At 41.7% G+C, this 15,982-nt stretch overlaps 1 protein-coding gene across 1 annotated transcript in view; it reads left to right on the forward strand.

The window, feature by feature from the left end:
- LOC119475711 (protocadherin Fat 3) overlaps positions 1-15,982 on the forward strand; it is an 81,115-nt gene that overhangs the window by 35,829 nt on the left and 29,304 nt on the right. The window contains exons 15-31 of the mRNA XM_037748661.1: positions 22-180; positions 280-401; positions 552-734; positions 823-937; positions 1,036-1,317; positions 1,699-2,049; positions 2,715-2,888; positions 2,988-3,518; positions 5,025-5,389; positions 5,604-5,757; positions 6,309-6,416; positions 7,590-7,773; positions 8,262-8,482; positions 9,195-9,647; positions 10,369-10,503; positions 10,628-11,021; positions 11,861-12,057. Coding sequence (XP_037604589.1) covers positions 22-180; positions 280-401; positions 552-734; positions 823-937; positions 1,036-1,317; positions 1,699-2,049; positions 2,715-2,888; positions 2,988-3,518; positions 5,025-5,389; positions 5,604-5,757; positions 6,309-6,416; positions 7,590-7,773; positions 8,262-8,482; positions 9,195-9,647; positions 10,369-10,503; positions 10,628-11,021; positions 11,861-12,057 — 4,128 coding nt within the window. The remainder of the gene's footprint in view (positions 1-21; positions 181-279; positions 402-551; positions 735-822; positions 938-1,035; positions 1,318-1,698; positions 2,050-2,714; positions 2,889-2,987; positions 3,519-5,024; positions 5,390-5,603; positions 5,758-6,308; positions 6,417-7,589; positions 7,774-8,261; positions 8,483-9,194; positions 9,648-10,368; positions 10,504-10,627; positions 11,022-11,860; positions 12,058-15,982) is intronic.

The following is a 15,982-nucleotide window of genomic DNA, read 5'->3' on the forward strand; positions in this document are numbered from 1 at the left end:
CCGATGTCTTTGTATTTACAGATAATGGAGAACAGCACTATTGGGACACACGTGACCACAGTTGGCGCCCTCAGCCGCTCAGCACTCATATATGACATCACCAGGGGCAACGAGGAGCACTGCTTCTTCATAAACCATCACACTGGTGTGATCAGCACACGCAAACTGCTTGACTTTGAGGTTTGTATATACACCGTCTGCCAAAGCTCGGTGTTTGTTTTAGAAGGAATGCACATTTAAGTTGGCACTTTTACTCGATGCACTCCTTTGTTTTGGCAGCAAACAACGTCCTACTTCCTGGTGGTGCATGCCCTGAGCATGGCCGGAGTGGAGGCCAGCACCACTGTCATCGTCCAGGTGGGGGATGTCAATGATAGCCCGCCGGTCTTCCAACAAATCAGGTATCAGTGGTTTTCAAAAGAGAGGAGCTTTTGCACTCCTCTGCTGTTTGCTGAGCCGTGTTGTGTCCTGACAACATGTAATTTTCTGGAGTGCTTTAAGTATAGCTTTCCTCTTATACAGCTGCGTCCTCTTTTTTTTCATCTTAACAGGTATGTGGGCGCAATCAGCGAGGCCGCTCCAGTCAACAGCGTTGTTGTGGGAGATGACGGTAACCCTCTGGTCATCCAGGCGATCGATATGGACCGCAATCACAACGCCCTGTTGGTGTTCCAGATCGTAGACGAGACCGCTCGCATGTTTTTCAGCGTGGACTCCGGGACTGGATCGATTCGGTAGGCGACACGTGGAAAAACCATGTCTGATTCACCTGCTTACATACTTTCTGATCTTCTCCTTAATTGAATGGTTCTTAAATTGTAGAACGATCGCCAGTCTGGACTACGAGACCTTCCCCGAGTTCCTCTTCCGGGTTCATGTCAGAGACAGCGGTCAGCCTCCTCGGAGTGCTGACAGCCCAGCAGAGGTGGTTATAAAGGTAAGTAAATGACATATGAATCAGCGTTCACTGCCTCGCAAACCATTCTTGACTCACTTTGATTTGACATTATTTCCACTCTGCATATGCCGTCTTAGGTGATCAACATCAACGACTCACCTCCAAAGTTGTCGCAGGACACTTACGAGGCGGTGCTCCTCCTGCCGACATACGTGGGAGTCGAGGTCCTCAGAGTTGAGGCTTTTGACCCCGATATGACCTCTGACCTCATCCTGAACCCTGATAAATCCATCACCCCTCAGCTAGTTTACTCTCTGGTGGACAGCAATGCGGAGTACTTCTCTGTGGAGCGCTACACCGGAGTTGTGACCATCATCAATCAGAACCTCAGTAAAGACCGCTACCGCTTTAATGTGAAGGTAAGTGATTGGCTACATGTGTTCAGTGGACGTGACATATAATTTGTATGTATCCTGTCACTAGCTTAGATAAACAGCATGCAGCTGGCTTTGATTGGTTTACATAATAATCATTTCCACAAGGAGCGCAGGGTCAGCTGCAGAACTGTGCACACAGCCCATAGTTACTCAGTGTCTTGATGTAAAATACTTGTTAGGTTGTTTTGTTATTTTTTGCTGGGAAAGAAAAAGGCAATGCATGCAAAGTGTTATTGAATACACATTAAACCCCCAGCTTTACATCCTCTGCACTATTGTGAGTCAGCTGTCAAATAAACGCAAAGACTCAGTGCTGAGAGCCCAACAAAGCACTCCCACCATTCTGTATTTGTTTGTTTAAAGGTATGCGATGGGCGTTTCTCCAGCGTCGCCTCGGTCACAGTGCTCGTCCGAGAAGCTACAGACAGCGGCCTCCTCTTCACCTTCCCGGTCTACTCCGCCTCCATCCCAGAGAACGTACCCAACATCACTTTAGTGACCGTTGTCAACACGGTCGGCCACCACCTTAACGAACCGCTGAAGTACACTCTGCTGAACCCCAGCGGGCGCTTCACCATCCGGCCGACCTGCGGGGCGGTGCTCACCACCGGCGTGCCTTTTGACCGAGAGGAGAAGGAGAGTTACGAGCTGGTGGTGGAGGTCAGCAGAGAGGATGAGATCCTGAGGGTGGCCAGGGTGACTGTTCAAGTTCAGGTGGGTGTTTCTTTCTTTTACTTTCTTTACACTGACCCAAAGACTGTATATAAGAAATCGTAAGACGTAGTTTGTGGACTTCCTTTTTGAAGCCTCGAGTATGGCAATTTGGCCTTCGCCATCTTCGTTTTTTGTCGTCGTCATCTTAGTTCTTAGCAACCAGAAATGACAAGAAAGCTGAGTACAACGGAACGCTGAATGAGACATTTTTAGGCGACCAAAAAGGTTAGAATTAACTTTAATGAAATGAAAACACACTGTGAAAGGGTTAAAGTTATATGACGAAAACACAGACAACTGTGTGGTAGCGACCTGTCAGTCACAAGGAAGCCACGTCCTAAAGCACACCCTGCTTTATGGTCTATTTGACTCTAAATGGGACCATAATTTACTAAATCAACATCATGCTGTATTGAAGAAGACTTGAAACTAGCGATTGAGACCATAAACTCATGTTTACAATGTTTACTGAGGTAATAAATCAAGTGAGAAGTAGGTTCATTTTCTCAAAGACTTCTATGCAATCAGACTTCTTTTTGCAACCAGAGGAGTCGCCCCCTGCTGGCTATTAGAAGGAATGCAAGTTTAAGGCACTTCCGCATTGGCTTCACTTCTCAGAGCCAGAGGTTACCTACTTATTTCTGAAAATAACCGTTACTTTCTAGGTGGAGGACGTGAACGACAACGCTCCAGAGTTTGTGAACCTGCCCTACTACGCTGCAGTGCAGGTGGAAGCAGAGCCTGGATCAGCTATTTTCAGTGTCTCAGCCATCGATCAAGACTACGGTCTGAATGGAGAAGTGACTTTCAGCCTTAAGGAGCAACACAGAAACTTTCAGGTGATTTCTTACTTTTAAATGTTGGTTTAAATGGGCTATATATTTGGAAATCCGTGGGTTTATGCTCCTTATGTTACAGTATTTATATACTCTATGCAGGTGAACCCTATGACAGGAGAGCTGACCTTAAAGAGGTCCTTTGAAGCCGATTTATCCAACGCAGAGTACAAGGTGGTCCTCGTGGCCACTGACGGCGGCTTCCCCCCTCTGTCCACTGAGGTGGAGCTGCCTGTTACCGTAGTAAACAAAGCCATGCCGGTGTTTGACAAGCCCTTCTACGGCGTCACTGCCAGAGAGGATGTGGCCGTCTCCACCTCCGTCTTGTGCATCAACGCCACCAGCCCCGAAGGCCAGAGTGTCATCTTCACCATCGCGGAGGGAGACCCTTCCCTCCAGTTTGACATTGGCTTCGACACAGGAATCATCAGCGTGATTTACCCGTTAGACTACGAGACCACGCAGTACTACCGGTTAACGGTGAAGGCTACAGACACGCTGACGGGGGCGAAGTCTGAGGTCGATGTGGACATCGTCGTGCTGGATGTGAATGATAACCCGCCACTGTTTCAGAACAACTCGTACTTCGCTGTGCTCACTGAGAACTCCATGGTCGGAACGACCGCGTTACAGGTGTGTTCTGTTTGTTGAGTGAGTCCAGTGTGTACTCTCACTGAATAACTGTTTACACTTAAGACCCACTTCAGCAGTGTTGCAGATGAATATTAGATACCAAATCATTTATTTATGAGGAGTGTGATATTTCCCTAGAAATTTCCCAGCGGAAGCGCTTGACCTTTAGCGTATAATAGACCAGCGCTGTTGTTGCACTGAGGAACATGTTTGAGCAAGATGATTCTGAGACACCAAATTATTGAATTCATTGGTTTCTGTGACAATTTCGTTTCGTTTCGAGTCCTCAAATGGCCTTATTTGACTATATTAGTGAATTTAACAAGAATCAGGAAGGCAATCTTGACCAATATTGGATTAAATAAATGTTTATCATGCCTTCAAACACACTTGGGCTGGCTCAGTGGTATTGCAATATTGTTCACTACATAGGTCATTCATTGTGAATGCATGTTGTGGGCTTCTGGATTATCATCACTCAGTAGCTCTGATTATGTCTTTGCCTTGAAACGCTGATACGTTTTAAACTTAACACTCAGAATATGCAATTTTTAATACCTACATGAGCTTTTTTGTTTGTGTGAGGAAAAATTATTTATGAATTTATTTTTTAGTTTGTCACTGCAATTCAGTGTACTGCAAACAGTTGATCAAACCAACTTGCATCCTCTACCTCAACATGAATATCACCCTATTTAAATCATTTTCGCTCACTCAATTATGTTTTTGTAATTGATAACCTGACAGCGGTTGAGCTTAAAGTAGGGCTGGATGGTATGGCCAAAATCCTCTATACCGATAGAGGTAATTTTGTTTCTCGATAACGATATATATCACAATATATCATGTTTTCTGGTAATTTAATAAATAAATAGTCAAATAACCACATGGTAAAAGCTATTTTTGTGTGAATTAAGTACTTGACAAATGAAAAGTATTTTCTCATTTAATTAAGAACTTGAACATAAGCAAAATGAACATAACAGTTTCAAGTGAAATTATAAAAAAAAATATATATTTCCAGCTATATACACTGACTATGTTTAAATGCGTGCACACAAATACAGATTTATTAGATTAAGACAATAGTTTGATTTAACTGTGTTTGATCAGATTTTTGGAGAAATTTGAGTCAGTATACGTGCTTGTTACTAACAATTTAGACGAGGTAATTGTGTATCACAAAATCTTAATATGTGATTATATTAGTATACCTTTCCATTGAATGACGATAAATTATCATATTGAATTATCACCTAGCCCTAGTGTACAGTATAATTGTCTGCTTTTATTTTTAACGTATTGTGCTTCAACAAAATGATCATGCTGGATGCTCGGCAGTGTTTTGTTGTGGTTTTAAATGCAGTATCTCAGTGAAACCCTGAACTTTATTCACTTCATTTGGACTCAGTGTGGGTAGCTACAAGTATGCCAGGGTAAACAAATCAGACCATATTTTGAATAATGCATGAGGCACTGCAAAGTTTAATGTTACTCTCCCTGTAGGTGTTTACCCAGGACCAAGATTCAGAGAAGAACGCTGTGGTGAGTTACCAGATCCTATCTGACATCTACAACAGCACCGACTACTTCCACATTGACAGCAACAGTGGGTTGGTATTCACGGCACGCCTGCTTGACTACGAGCTCATCCAACGCTACAACTTCATTGTCAGAGCGACGGACAGCGGAGACCCTGCCCTCAGCAGTGATGTCAGTGTCACTGTGACTGTTTCCGACACCAACGACAACCCACCTAATTTCAGCCAAGCGCTGTACGAGGCCTTAGTCAGCGAGCTGGCGCCCCGAGGGCACTTTGTGACTTGTGTTCAGGCGTCGGATGCTGACATCTGTGATGCTCACAGGCTGAGGTAAAAGATGTTTTTTGAAAGTCGTGGGTTTGGTGTTTCCTCTGTAAAGTGATGATGAGAACTTTTGCCCCAGTTCATTATGTTTAGAAAAGCGTATTCCTTATAGGCAATCTTGTGTTTGTGTTTCACTCCATCTTTTATTTGTCTATTTCTCAAGCTTTACTTTGTGTTTCCAGCAGCTTCGGAGCAAAATGTTTTTTTTATTTGCTTTCAGGTACAGTATTCTCTCCGGGAATGAGAAAATGACTTTTATGATGGAGCCAGATACAGGGGTGCTCAGTCTGTCTAACAAGAGGAGACAAGGCATGAAACTCTCGTATCAACTCAACGTGTCTGTGTCAGATGGAGTCTTCACCAACACCGCTCAGGTGAGACAACTCACAATTTAGTCCTATCAACTGATTTGCTCTTTTTGTAAACCTTTGCGGCGTTTATACGCAGCAAGCCCACTGACCTTTTCTAGCAACCCATCGCTTCAAATTTATCACAAACACTCCCAGCTGTCCTGTACGGCTGTTTACCGCCGGCTGCCGAGCGGCTCTGCAGTCGGAGGTTAATGTGTGTTCACGTCATATCAGATTTACTGGGAGGATGAGCTGCCAACTGGAAAACATGTTCACATCTGTCTCGTAATTACAAGTAGGCTCTGATATCCCACATCTCTGGCAGTCAACATCATATGTTGTAGTAATAACATGTCACTCCAGTCTTTCTCTGACATGATGTGAACACAGCGTACGAGTGTTTACAGCTGCATCAATCACCATTTGGTCACAAGCGTGATGCTCTTACTGCTGGTGCCATGTTGGATGTGATCATGTTTGACAAATCAGCCACTGATGATTATTGAGATGGCATCAACAAGATGTCAGCATGACATGAGGATGATGAGGATTATGATGATGGTGGTGATCCCCAGGTTATTGTACGTGTGCTGGGAGCCAACCTGTACAGCCCGGTGTTCAGCCAGAGGTTCTACCTGGCTGAAGTCCAAGAAAATGCCCCCGCAGGGACAAAGGTCATTCAAGTAAGTTTGCCATCTTGCTACTCACTCAGTAATGTTTCCATCAGGGCTTTTAAAGGACCAGTGTGTAACATTTAGGGGGATCTATTGGTAGAAATCAAATATAATATTAATAAGTATGTTTTCTTTAGTGTATAATCAGCTGAAATTAAGAATCGTTGTGTTTTTTGTTATCTTAAAATGAGCCGTTTATATCTAGGCTACATAGGGAGCGGGTCCTCTTCATGGAGCCGGCCACCATATTTCTATAGTAGCACAGAAAGGACAAACCATTGTGTTAACTTTTCATGCTTGGGCCGAAGTTTATAACGTTACTCGCTCCGGAGTTGACCCTGTCACTCCACTCAGCCGCCAGGAAACAAGACACAGGAAACCTCTGTTGGTCTTGAGGAGCTGTAGCATTTATTTCTGCACAAAACTGCAACTTCCACTGTACATTCACTTGATATCCTCAAAGCTAAATGTAGCACACAGCTCCTAACACTAGAATTATACTGGACCAGAATCAGAAGATACCAGAATCGAACAGGAGGCAGAAAAAGTTATTTGCAATATCAAATGACCACGATTTGCACTCAGCGGCTCACTTTACCACAGTCTTGGAAAGGAAGGAGTGAGCGGAGGAGTACTCAGTTAGTTGCAATCCACAACCACACCACTAGATGCCACCAAATCCTACACATTGTCCCTTTAAACAGAGCTATTTTTCTGTCAGACTGCCTTGGCAGTGATAGTGTTAAAGCTGAAAAGAGATAACAACTGATGTTGCCTTCAAGTGCTGCTCAAGTCCCATAAGTCAGGTATGGTAGAGAAGGTGATAATAATTCAGGACCTGACTTCAGGCCTTTAGTATCTCGAGCCCCATATGCACACACATTCGCCACTGCTCTTTCTCTTGCTTCACCACTCACTTCCCACGTACACACACAATCTACACCCTGGCTCTGCTATTCTACAAATGACCTATGGCCATTTGCATTTTGACGTTGGCCACCGTAGTTCTTCTTCTACATGCTTGGCACGCGGGAGAGGTTGCAATCTGCAACCTCACGGCTTGATTACGCCAGATGTTACACACTGTACCTTTTAAAAGGAAACATCCTACATGGATGATGTTGTATAACCTTGCAATGACCAATCGGACGTTATTTTCTGAATCTCTGTATGGATCTCCAGGTTCGTGCAACAGACGAGGACTCCGGGCTGTTTGGCCAGATCACCTACTCCTTCATCAATGATCTGGGGAAAACTCAATTCAGTATTGATGCAGATGGACTCATATCCACTGTTCAGAAACTTGACCGAGAAAATCCTCTCAACAAGGACATGGTGCTGACCATCATGGCCTTGGATGGTGGAGGTATTATTTTTTACACTGACCAGACTGTGAAACAGATTCCCTGACAAAAACTATCTTCAAATCAGCCAATATAAGACTCCAAAAATACACAGAAGTCTAACATTAAAGCTTCAGTAGGCAACAAGTTTTTTGGCATCATTGGGCAAAAATTCCTTTAAAAAATCTAGCCCGTGATGGGAGACTTTGGCCAATCACAATAATAACTTTTTAATCATATTTGCTCCATTTCTACCCACTGCTGCTTTAATGCATGAGTGGTCACTGTTCTTGCACTGTAGGTGTCACCTGTGAGATGAGAAGTTTTGCATAATAAGATCCCACACTGAGAATGTATGAATATTTCAGCTTATTCACATTACAGATGCATTGCAATTTATCATCCAGGGTGACTTTCAGTGAATGAAACAGCATAATAAGGCAGATTATGTCCGTGTTAAAATGACGTACATTTGATAAATCCATGCATTAACGTTCTGTTGTTTTTCCAGGCCGTGCATCGTTTTGCACAGTTCGAGTGGTTCTCACTGATGAGAATGACAACGCCCCTCGATTCAGAGCCGTGGAGTACCGCATGAGCATTAAAGCAAATGTCGCCAAAGGTTCCCTGGTCACACAGATCCAAGCCACCGACGCTGATGCTGGGTCTAATGGGAGGATCACCTACTCTCTTTACAGCGAGGCACGACTCTCACTGGTTGACGTGTTGGAGGTCAGTGCTCTTTAACTTTATACTTTATGTTGCTGTACTCTATAATATAAAACACATTTGCCCTACATAGCTGTTTGCTTAGTTTTAATAGAGCTGCACACATCTTTCCCTCAAGGAAAAGACCCAGTCTAACCAGATCCAAACCTCAGCAAATGTATTTAATGAAAGTAAACCATGTTAAAACTCATAATTTATGCCATAACCCTGATTTTCAATTAAGAGATGTTAATCTCGACTGACATCAGCTCCCCTCTCCATTTGGATTAACAGCCATCTGTTACTGTAATTATACACTTTTACTCAACAAATCAAAATTATGTTATATTAAGATTGATGCCTCGGCCAATTTTGGCTGTTCCGAAGGGAAACGCAATCAAGAGCCACGAGTAAATAAACAGCTATGAGTGTAAATGAAAGAAACAGCTGCAGTGTAAAAGGCTAATATATTATGTTAGAATATAAAGAAAGTAGTAGCAGCATATAAATATTAATAGATACCAAGTGGCAGCTTGAATAACATTGTTTACCATGCTCTGACTTGTGGAAATAAAAAGACAAATAAAACTGATTAAATAAAATTCGACCCAGTTCGAGTATTAAGAGCACATAAGAGGTCAAAACAGTAAGAATGTGTCAGCTCAAACAGCTCTATTATTAGGATTATTGTCTCTAAAGTAGATTTAAATGACATTGTGATTCTGCCGGTGCCCAGGTGGAGTCAGACAGCGGTTGGATGATGACTAAAAGCACCGTGGATCACCTCCAGGGGACTGTGCTGTCCTTCTTCGTCAAAGCCACCGACTGCGGCTCTCCGGCCAAACACTCGCTGGTGTCCGCCTTTATCCACGTTGTCCCACCAGACGCATTCGTCCCCTCCTTCAGCCAGCCTCAGTACTCTTTCACCATCCCAGAGGACACGGCAGTAGGGACGGCCCTGGGGTCTGTGTACATGACTCCTGGACAGACGGGGTTCTTCACCGTGGTCGGAGGAGAGACGCTCGACAGCAACCAGGGAGGGACCTTCCTGGTGGAGAGGGAGACGGGTCTGATTCGTGTCATCAAGCCGCTGGACTATGAACTCATCAGCATCTTCCGCTTTAAGGTTGCGGGGACAACGAGAAGAGACCTCATCGAGACCGTCTCCACTGTAGACCTGGAGGTTAAGGTCGGTCATACAGTTAAACATAGAGCCTGTTAACCTTTTGTTTCCTATTAATTCATTTGAATTGAATTTGATCTTTATTTAAGCCTTTGAGTGCAATAAAATGTAATTTAAGTGTTACCAAGTACTCAAACAGATACAAATCTGTGTCAGAGCTGCAACGATTAGTCGACTAATCAATCGAAAATGCAGAAAATGCTGTTTTCAGCCTCTCAAATATTGAGATTTCCTGCTTTTCCCTGTTTTATATCATATTAAACTGAATATCTTTGGGTTTAGGACAAAACAAAACATTTAAAGACATCTCCCTTGATTTCGGATGTACTGGGATGGACATTTTTCACTATTTTCTCACATTTTCTAGACCAAACGATTAATGGATTAATCTAGGAAATAATCCTTGGATTAATCAATTAATGAAAATAATCCTTAGTTGCAGCCCTAATAGGATTACAGATGTTTTAACACTGATAAGGGCAAATCTCAAAGTATTTTGCATGTAATTTCAACAAATAGATGCATTTCTGTTGACAGCTGTTGTTGCAAATGATTCAAAATTGGTAAAAGTACAATTTGGAAATACAAAAATCTATGTAATTTAAGACAATTTAAATGACATTCATTCAACAAATTCAGAGAATGATTTAAATTCCCTGTTGCACTATATTTTCAGTATAATTTAGACTTTGTTGGGCTGATTCAGTGAAGGTTTGTCATTTTGCAGGTCCTCGATGTGAATGACAACAAGCCAATGTTTGAGACTAACACCTATGTAGCCACAGTGATGGAGGGGATGCCTGTAGGGACAAGAGTGGTCCAAGTGCGCGCACTTGATCCAGACTGGGGCTCTAATGGACAGGTCAGTGACAGCTAACTTCAACTGACACTTGAGTATTTTGTTCTTTTGGGGTTATTGCTCTTCAGCTCAGTTTGTTGTAGATGCTTTGAAAAACTATTATATGTATCTTTTTTTCAAATTGCAGGTCACCTACAGCCTCGGACCTATGCTCAGCTACAACTCGGACTTGACAAAAGACGCTCGCTCCTTCAGCGGCCCCATCACTATGGGTTCTGTCTTCGCCATTGACAGTAAAACAGGCTGGATCACCACAGTGAGTCAGATGGACCACGAGGCCTGCTCCAGCTACAGCTTCGAAGCAGTGGCCTCTGACCTGGGGGAGCTACGGTCTCTGTCATCCACCACCGTGGTCACCATCACCGTGTCAGACGTCAACGACAACCCGCCGCGGTTCGAGAGGGAGCTGTACCGCGGTGCAGTAAAGGAGAGTGATCCCCTTGGCGAGGTGGTAGCCGTTCTAAAAACCAAAGACCGTGATGGCACCGATCAAAACCGTCTCGTCAACTTTTACATAACTGGTGAGCAAATTTAGAAAAATACCAACATATTCATGACCTCATGCAGCGAGATGAGGTGGTGTTGCATAAAAAATATTCATTGGCCTAATGTGGCTGCTATTATTAAAGGTCAAACTTTAAATTAATTTCAACTCAAATGTCAAAAACAACCAACCTTTTCATTTTTTTGCTTTTGATTTTAATATTACAAGGTATGCATGATACAACAAAACATTTCAAGCAAGGCAGAGAAACCCTCAGGTTTGTATTTCTCAATATAGTGAAAGAAAAATGCTTCGTAACAAAGTAGTTTACATTATATATTTTTCCAATAGAGCCTTCTGCTTTAAATGATTCTGGCAAAGTGTGTGAAGTACATTAGTTGGATTTCCAACAAGTCGTCTTTCACACACTCACACTTGACTTTGTGTGGTCACTCCTCTTTTATGGGAGTAATAAAAAATTGTGAGCGCTCTCCAGCAAAACTGTCACCTTGACGCTGAGCTTTACTATTCAGTCTGATAATAAATAAGGATGATATATTTTGGCCTCGTGTTCTAGCATTTAAAAATACTGATTGGCCTAATGGAAGTGTTATATTAAAGATCTATTTTTGAAACTTTCAAAGGCCATTGCTGCGACGCCACCAGCCTGGTTTACGCTATGATGATAGATGTTTGTCGATCATGTTAAAGGGTACCTGCACCATTTGTGTGTGTGTGGAAGGGTGGGAAGCTGCTTATTCATCTTCCGAATGAATGAGACTTCCAGTTTGTTCACATGACCGTTTCAATGCATCTTCACCTGCGTCTTTGTCTGTGAGGTGTCAGCGTTTTAATCTTCATCTGTGTCATCTCCAGGGGGAAACCCACGTGGCGTGTTTGGCCTGGCTGTCGTGCAGGGAGACTGGAAGGTCTACGTGAGCGGTCTGCTGGATCGGGAGCAGCAGGACTGGTATCTGCTCAACATCACAGCCAGTGATGGCCTGTATGTCGCTCGCACTGCAGTGGAAGTTACCGTCATGGACGCCAACGACAACAGTCCCATCTGCAACCAGGTCAGGGATACAGACGAATGGAGATGAGTAAAATGAACAACATGCAAAAGCAAATAAACACAGAGAAGACTGAGGAATGTAGGACGGTGAATTTTGTTTTAGATTCATGGCTGTTTGTGTCCAGGCTGACCACATTACAATTAGGGTTTTGTCTAAAAATAGAAAGAAAACATCCCTTTTTGAATAAATCATATGATAATACAGTCAATATGTAGTAAATGTTAGTGTTATTGTGGCTACAGACTAATTGCTTCTTTGCTAAATGGTTAAAAAGTAAATAATTTATCAATGAGGGAGTTTTAGGACAAATATATTTAAAGTGAATGGATTTTTGCTTTTTATCATATCAAGCTGAGGGAAACATACAGTAACTGCACTCCCTCATTTGACTTTGTGCTGTTGAATAATGTTAAAATTTGCATAAAGTTAGTATGTATGACTTCAGCCAAAATCTGGGGCTGTAGCAGAACAGGATTTGTTCAGTTAAAATATTGATTTTGTTCTACAGTGTACCAAAGTACAAACTCAATGTGAACTAATTCAAACAAATTGTCCTTCTACTATATTTCAGGGAATGTACTGTAACTTTAGTATAAACTGGCTTTTATAGTGCATATCATGATAATGTTTGAAATACCCACAGTTAAAAGCTGATTACATGAATCAGTGATAAAAAACTTCAGCTCAGTGTGCTAATTCCTACCTTGCAAATTTAAGACTCATCCTAAACTGAGTGTTAATGCCGTGCCAAAAGCTGATCTATGAGAGCAAAATCACTGTGAAAAGGGAAGATAATTGGGCTGTGGAGTCTTCTGGGAATATCCCTTTTTCATTTAACAGTATTTTTGCAATTCCTCAATTTCACATAATTAGTTGGGAAACTTTCTTTCTCCCTCTAAACTCTTACAAGTTCTCTTTGAAATCAATCCTCCCCTGTCTTCCTGTTCTCCTCTTATATTCTGTCTGTTCTGAGACAAGTCAGGCCTGTGTAACTACAAAGTGGTTACTCTGCCATGATACAGTAGCAGCATCAAATATATCAGAAGACATTAAGAGTCAGACACTATACTGTAATGCACTATAACATTGTTCTCATGTTTTTTTTTAATTATTAAGTGCTAGTAGTAGTGGTAGTAGTAGTAGTACCTGGGCCATTCCACTGTGCATTTTCTGTCCCCAGGATCTGTATAATACATTATATTATCAGGCAAAGTGTCCTGCATTTTTTCCTAATTGCAGTTTGAGGATACATCATGTATCTAGAACACTGAAAAAATAAGATATTAGCCTGTCCCATAGACTTTATATAAAGATGGACGACATGACAGCTCCCCAAAAGTGAAGCCAAAACATCACGATTGCCCCCTGGTGGCTGGCTGCAGTATAGGTCATTAGTCCCGCCCCCACCATGTTACCTGATGGGACATGAGCCAAACTAAAAAGTCAATTTAAACGTCAAATACATTTTTCCCAAAGATGGTTTCTGTCATTTTAGGTAGTTCTTATCATGCTGATCTATGTTCAAGTGTTCATTTTTCTGATAAGTTTTGGTTTAATTCGTTATTTGATGCTATCCACCTTATTCTCAGGGCTGTTACTGTAGAAATGATGATGTCCGTAACTTCCGGTGAGGTAGCGGAAGTAGCAGTAAGCTAGTTACTCCCATAGGCTAACCATAGGGGCTAACCACCAACTTCTTTTGAAAAGTAATTCACCTTCATTTTACAAAATCCTGCTTTATTTTTAACAGATATTTAACTAACGTTAAATTGACATTTTCTAAAATGTCATTTCGGAGCTGTGGTACGGTGTTCCGTATACACTTTACGCCCGTCAGCGCCACGCCAGGCAGCACTCCTCTGTTGTTAAGAGCCATATAAGTTTGTGTGCTCATTCTCCGGCGGAATATCCCAATATAATCCCCCTGCAGAACAAGAGTTTTTGAGAAAAGTGGGGAAAAGTAACGCCTCCGCCTGTGTAGGAAGATCATTAAGCTTAACGGTGTTCCGTACAGAGCGCATAACATGATTTCAACGGCTATTAATTAAAATTTTAAATGTCAAAATATTCAATTGATGTAATAAACATTAACTTTATTTATGTTTTAAGCAGTCAGTGCGCACCATTGATGTTAAAAATGCCCATTTTATTCAACAATGGGTAATATATTTAACAACTTGTGATAGCATAATAATCATTTCATACAGACTACAGTACTGTGAGAAGCATAAATTAAGTTGAAATGTACATTTTCGCTGCTCTAGTCATCTCCCTCTCTAGCTGCATTCGGGTCTGGAGCCCTCTGGGCGCTGTTGGCACACTCACCTCACAAACTGACTGAAATCTTACAGGAACAAATGGTGGAGGTCTCTTGCTCGGTTGGGAATGAAATAGGGGAACTGAGGATGACAAGCATATTATAAATGTTATGCACGATCTGGAAGTATTTATTCAGCGATTGGGGGAAACATGTCATCTGTACGGAACATCGGTGGAAGAACTGATCTGCCTCAGAGCTTTTCAGATTGTTCATCTCTTCACCGTCTGAAGAAACGGAGTCAATAACATAGCTAAATATGCTAGTGTAGGTTATCTGAAGCCACTTTTTCAGGTCGTCCTCCCATCCCTCCATAATAGAAGGCAGAGCTATGATCACATTATCCCGTTTGAGCTGTAATAGGTGATGTTCACTCATGTTTTACTAGATTTATTAATACAATCGCTCTAGGTGAGAGGATTAGGAAGTTAGAGGACATAATTCACGCAAGGCATCATGGGGGCTAGGAATAAAGTGGATAAAAAAAGGTGAGACATCATGATTGGCAACTGTGAGTCTCTCTCACTGACAAAGTGCAGCCGTGCTTGGCTCGCGATTGATTCGGGCGGGTGACCTTGACTCTTGCTCCAAATCACGTAAAAATCTCCAAATGGTAGCTCCCGTATCCGGGATATTTTGGCTTCACTTCTGCACAGTGGGAGGAAGTGGAGGCACGTCATCCATCTATATATACATAAAAAGGCCTGTCTCCACTCTGAACACTACACTTCACCATGAAATATGATTGATGATTAGAATCCTTCAGAAATCTTGTTTTTTTTTTTATTATTGTGTGACCAATTTAGGCACATAAATACATTTTCTCTTTGGAAATTCACAATATGTTAGTTAACATATTGTGAATTTAGGTATTCACTCAGTCCTGTTACCCTAACACATTCCCCCCTCTAAAAGAAGACCAAAAGCAAGTTCTCTCACTCTATTTTCTGTATTTTTGATCATATTGTAAGTATGACTGAGAATGTCAAACTCAACATTCAAACCTATTCTACATTTCATGTATTTGCCAATGCTGTGCTAAAAAACTCAGTCCTGTTACTTTATGAACCATTTTCTATTTTGAAAAACATTATAAAAAATAGATAAAATAGCCTGAGATTGACCATTACACACTTTGAATATTGCTCTAGTTATTACTAGAGCACAAGAGAAGCAATAGTATTCTACTTGAATCAGTGGTAGCCTAGTTGTAGTAGTCAATCGTAGTAGTGCTAGTAGCAGTTATGGCAGTAAAAGTACATGTACTACTGCTACTTATGCTACTAGCCATAGTGTTAGACATAGTTGATGCAATACAGGAAATATTAGTGATAATAGTGGTAATATAGCAGTAGTTAGTAGTTGAAAGTGTAGCTTTAGTATTGGTAGTAGCCATAGAACCGTATTCAGCAATTTCAGTAATAATAATAATTGTTTGATGACCATTATTTGAATAGTTTTAGGGATGCAACTCGCGCGTATTGATTATTTTTTCTTCAACAATTAATCAGCTATTTGCAGTTATTTTTTTGCTTGAATAATCATCAATCATCATAATAGTTGCAGATTAATTTTCTGTTGATCGACTAATAATCAACTAATCATTTC

Source organism: Sebastes umbrosus, chromosome 17 (genome assembly GCF_015220745.1).
Source record: "Sebastes umbrosus isolate fSebUmb1 chromosome 17, fSebUmb1.pri, whole genome shotgun sequence".
NCBI classification, from domain to species: Eukaryota; Metazoa; Chordata; class Actinopteri; order Perciformes; family Sebastidae; genus Sebastes; species Sebastes umbrosus.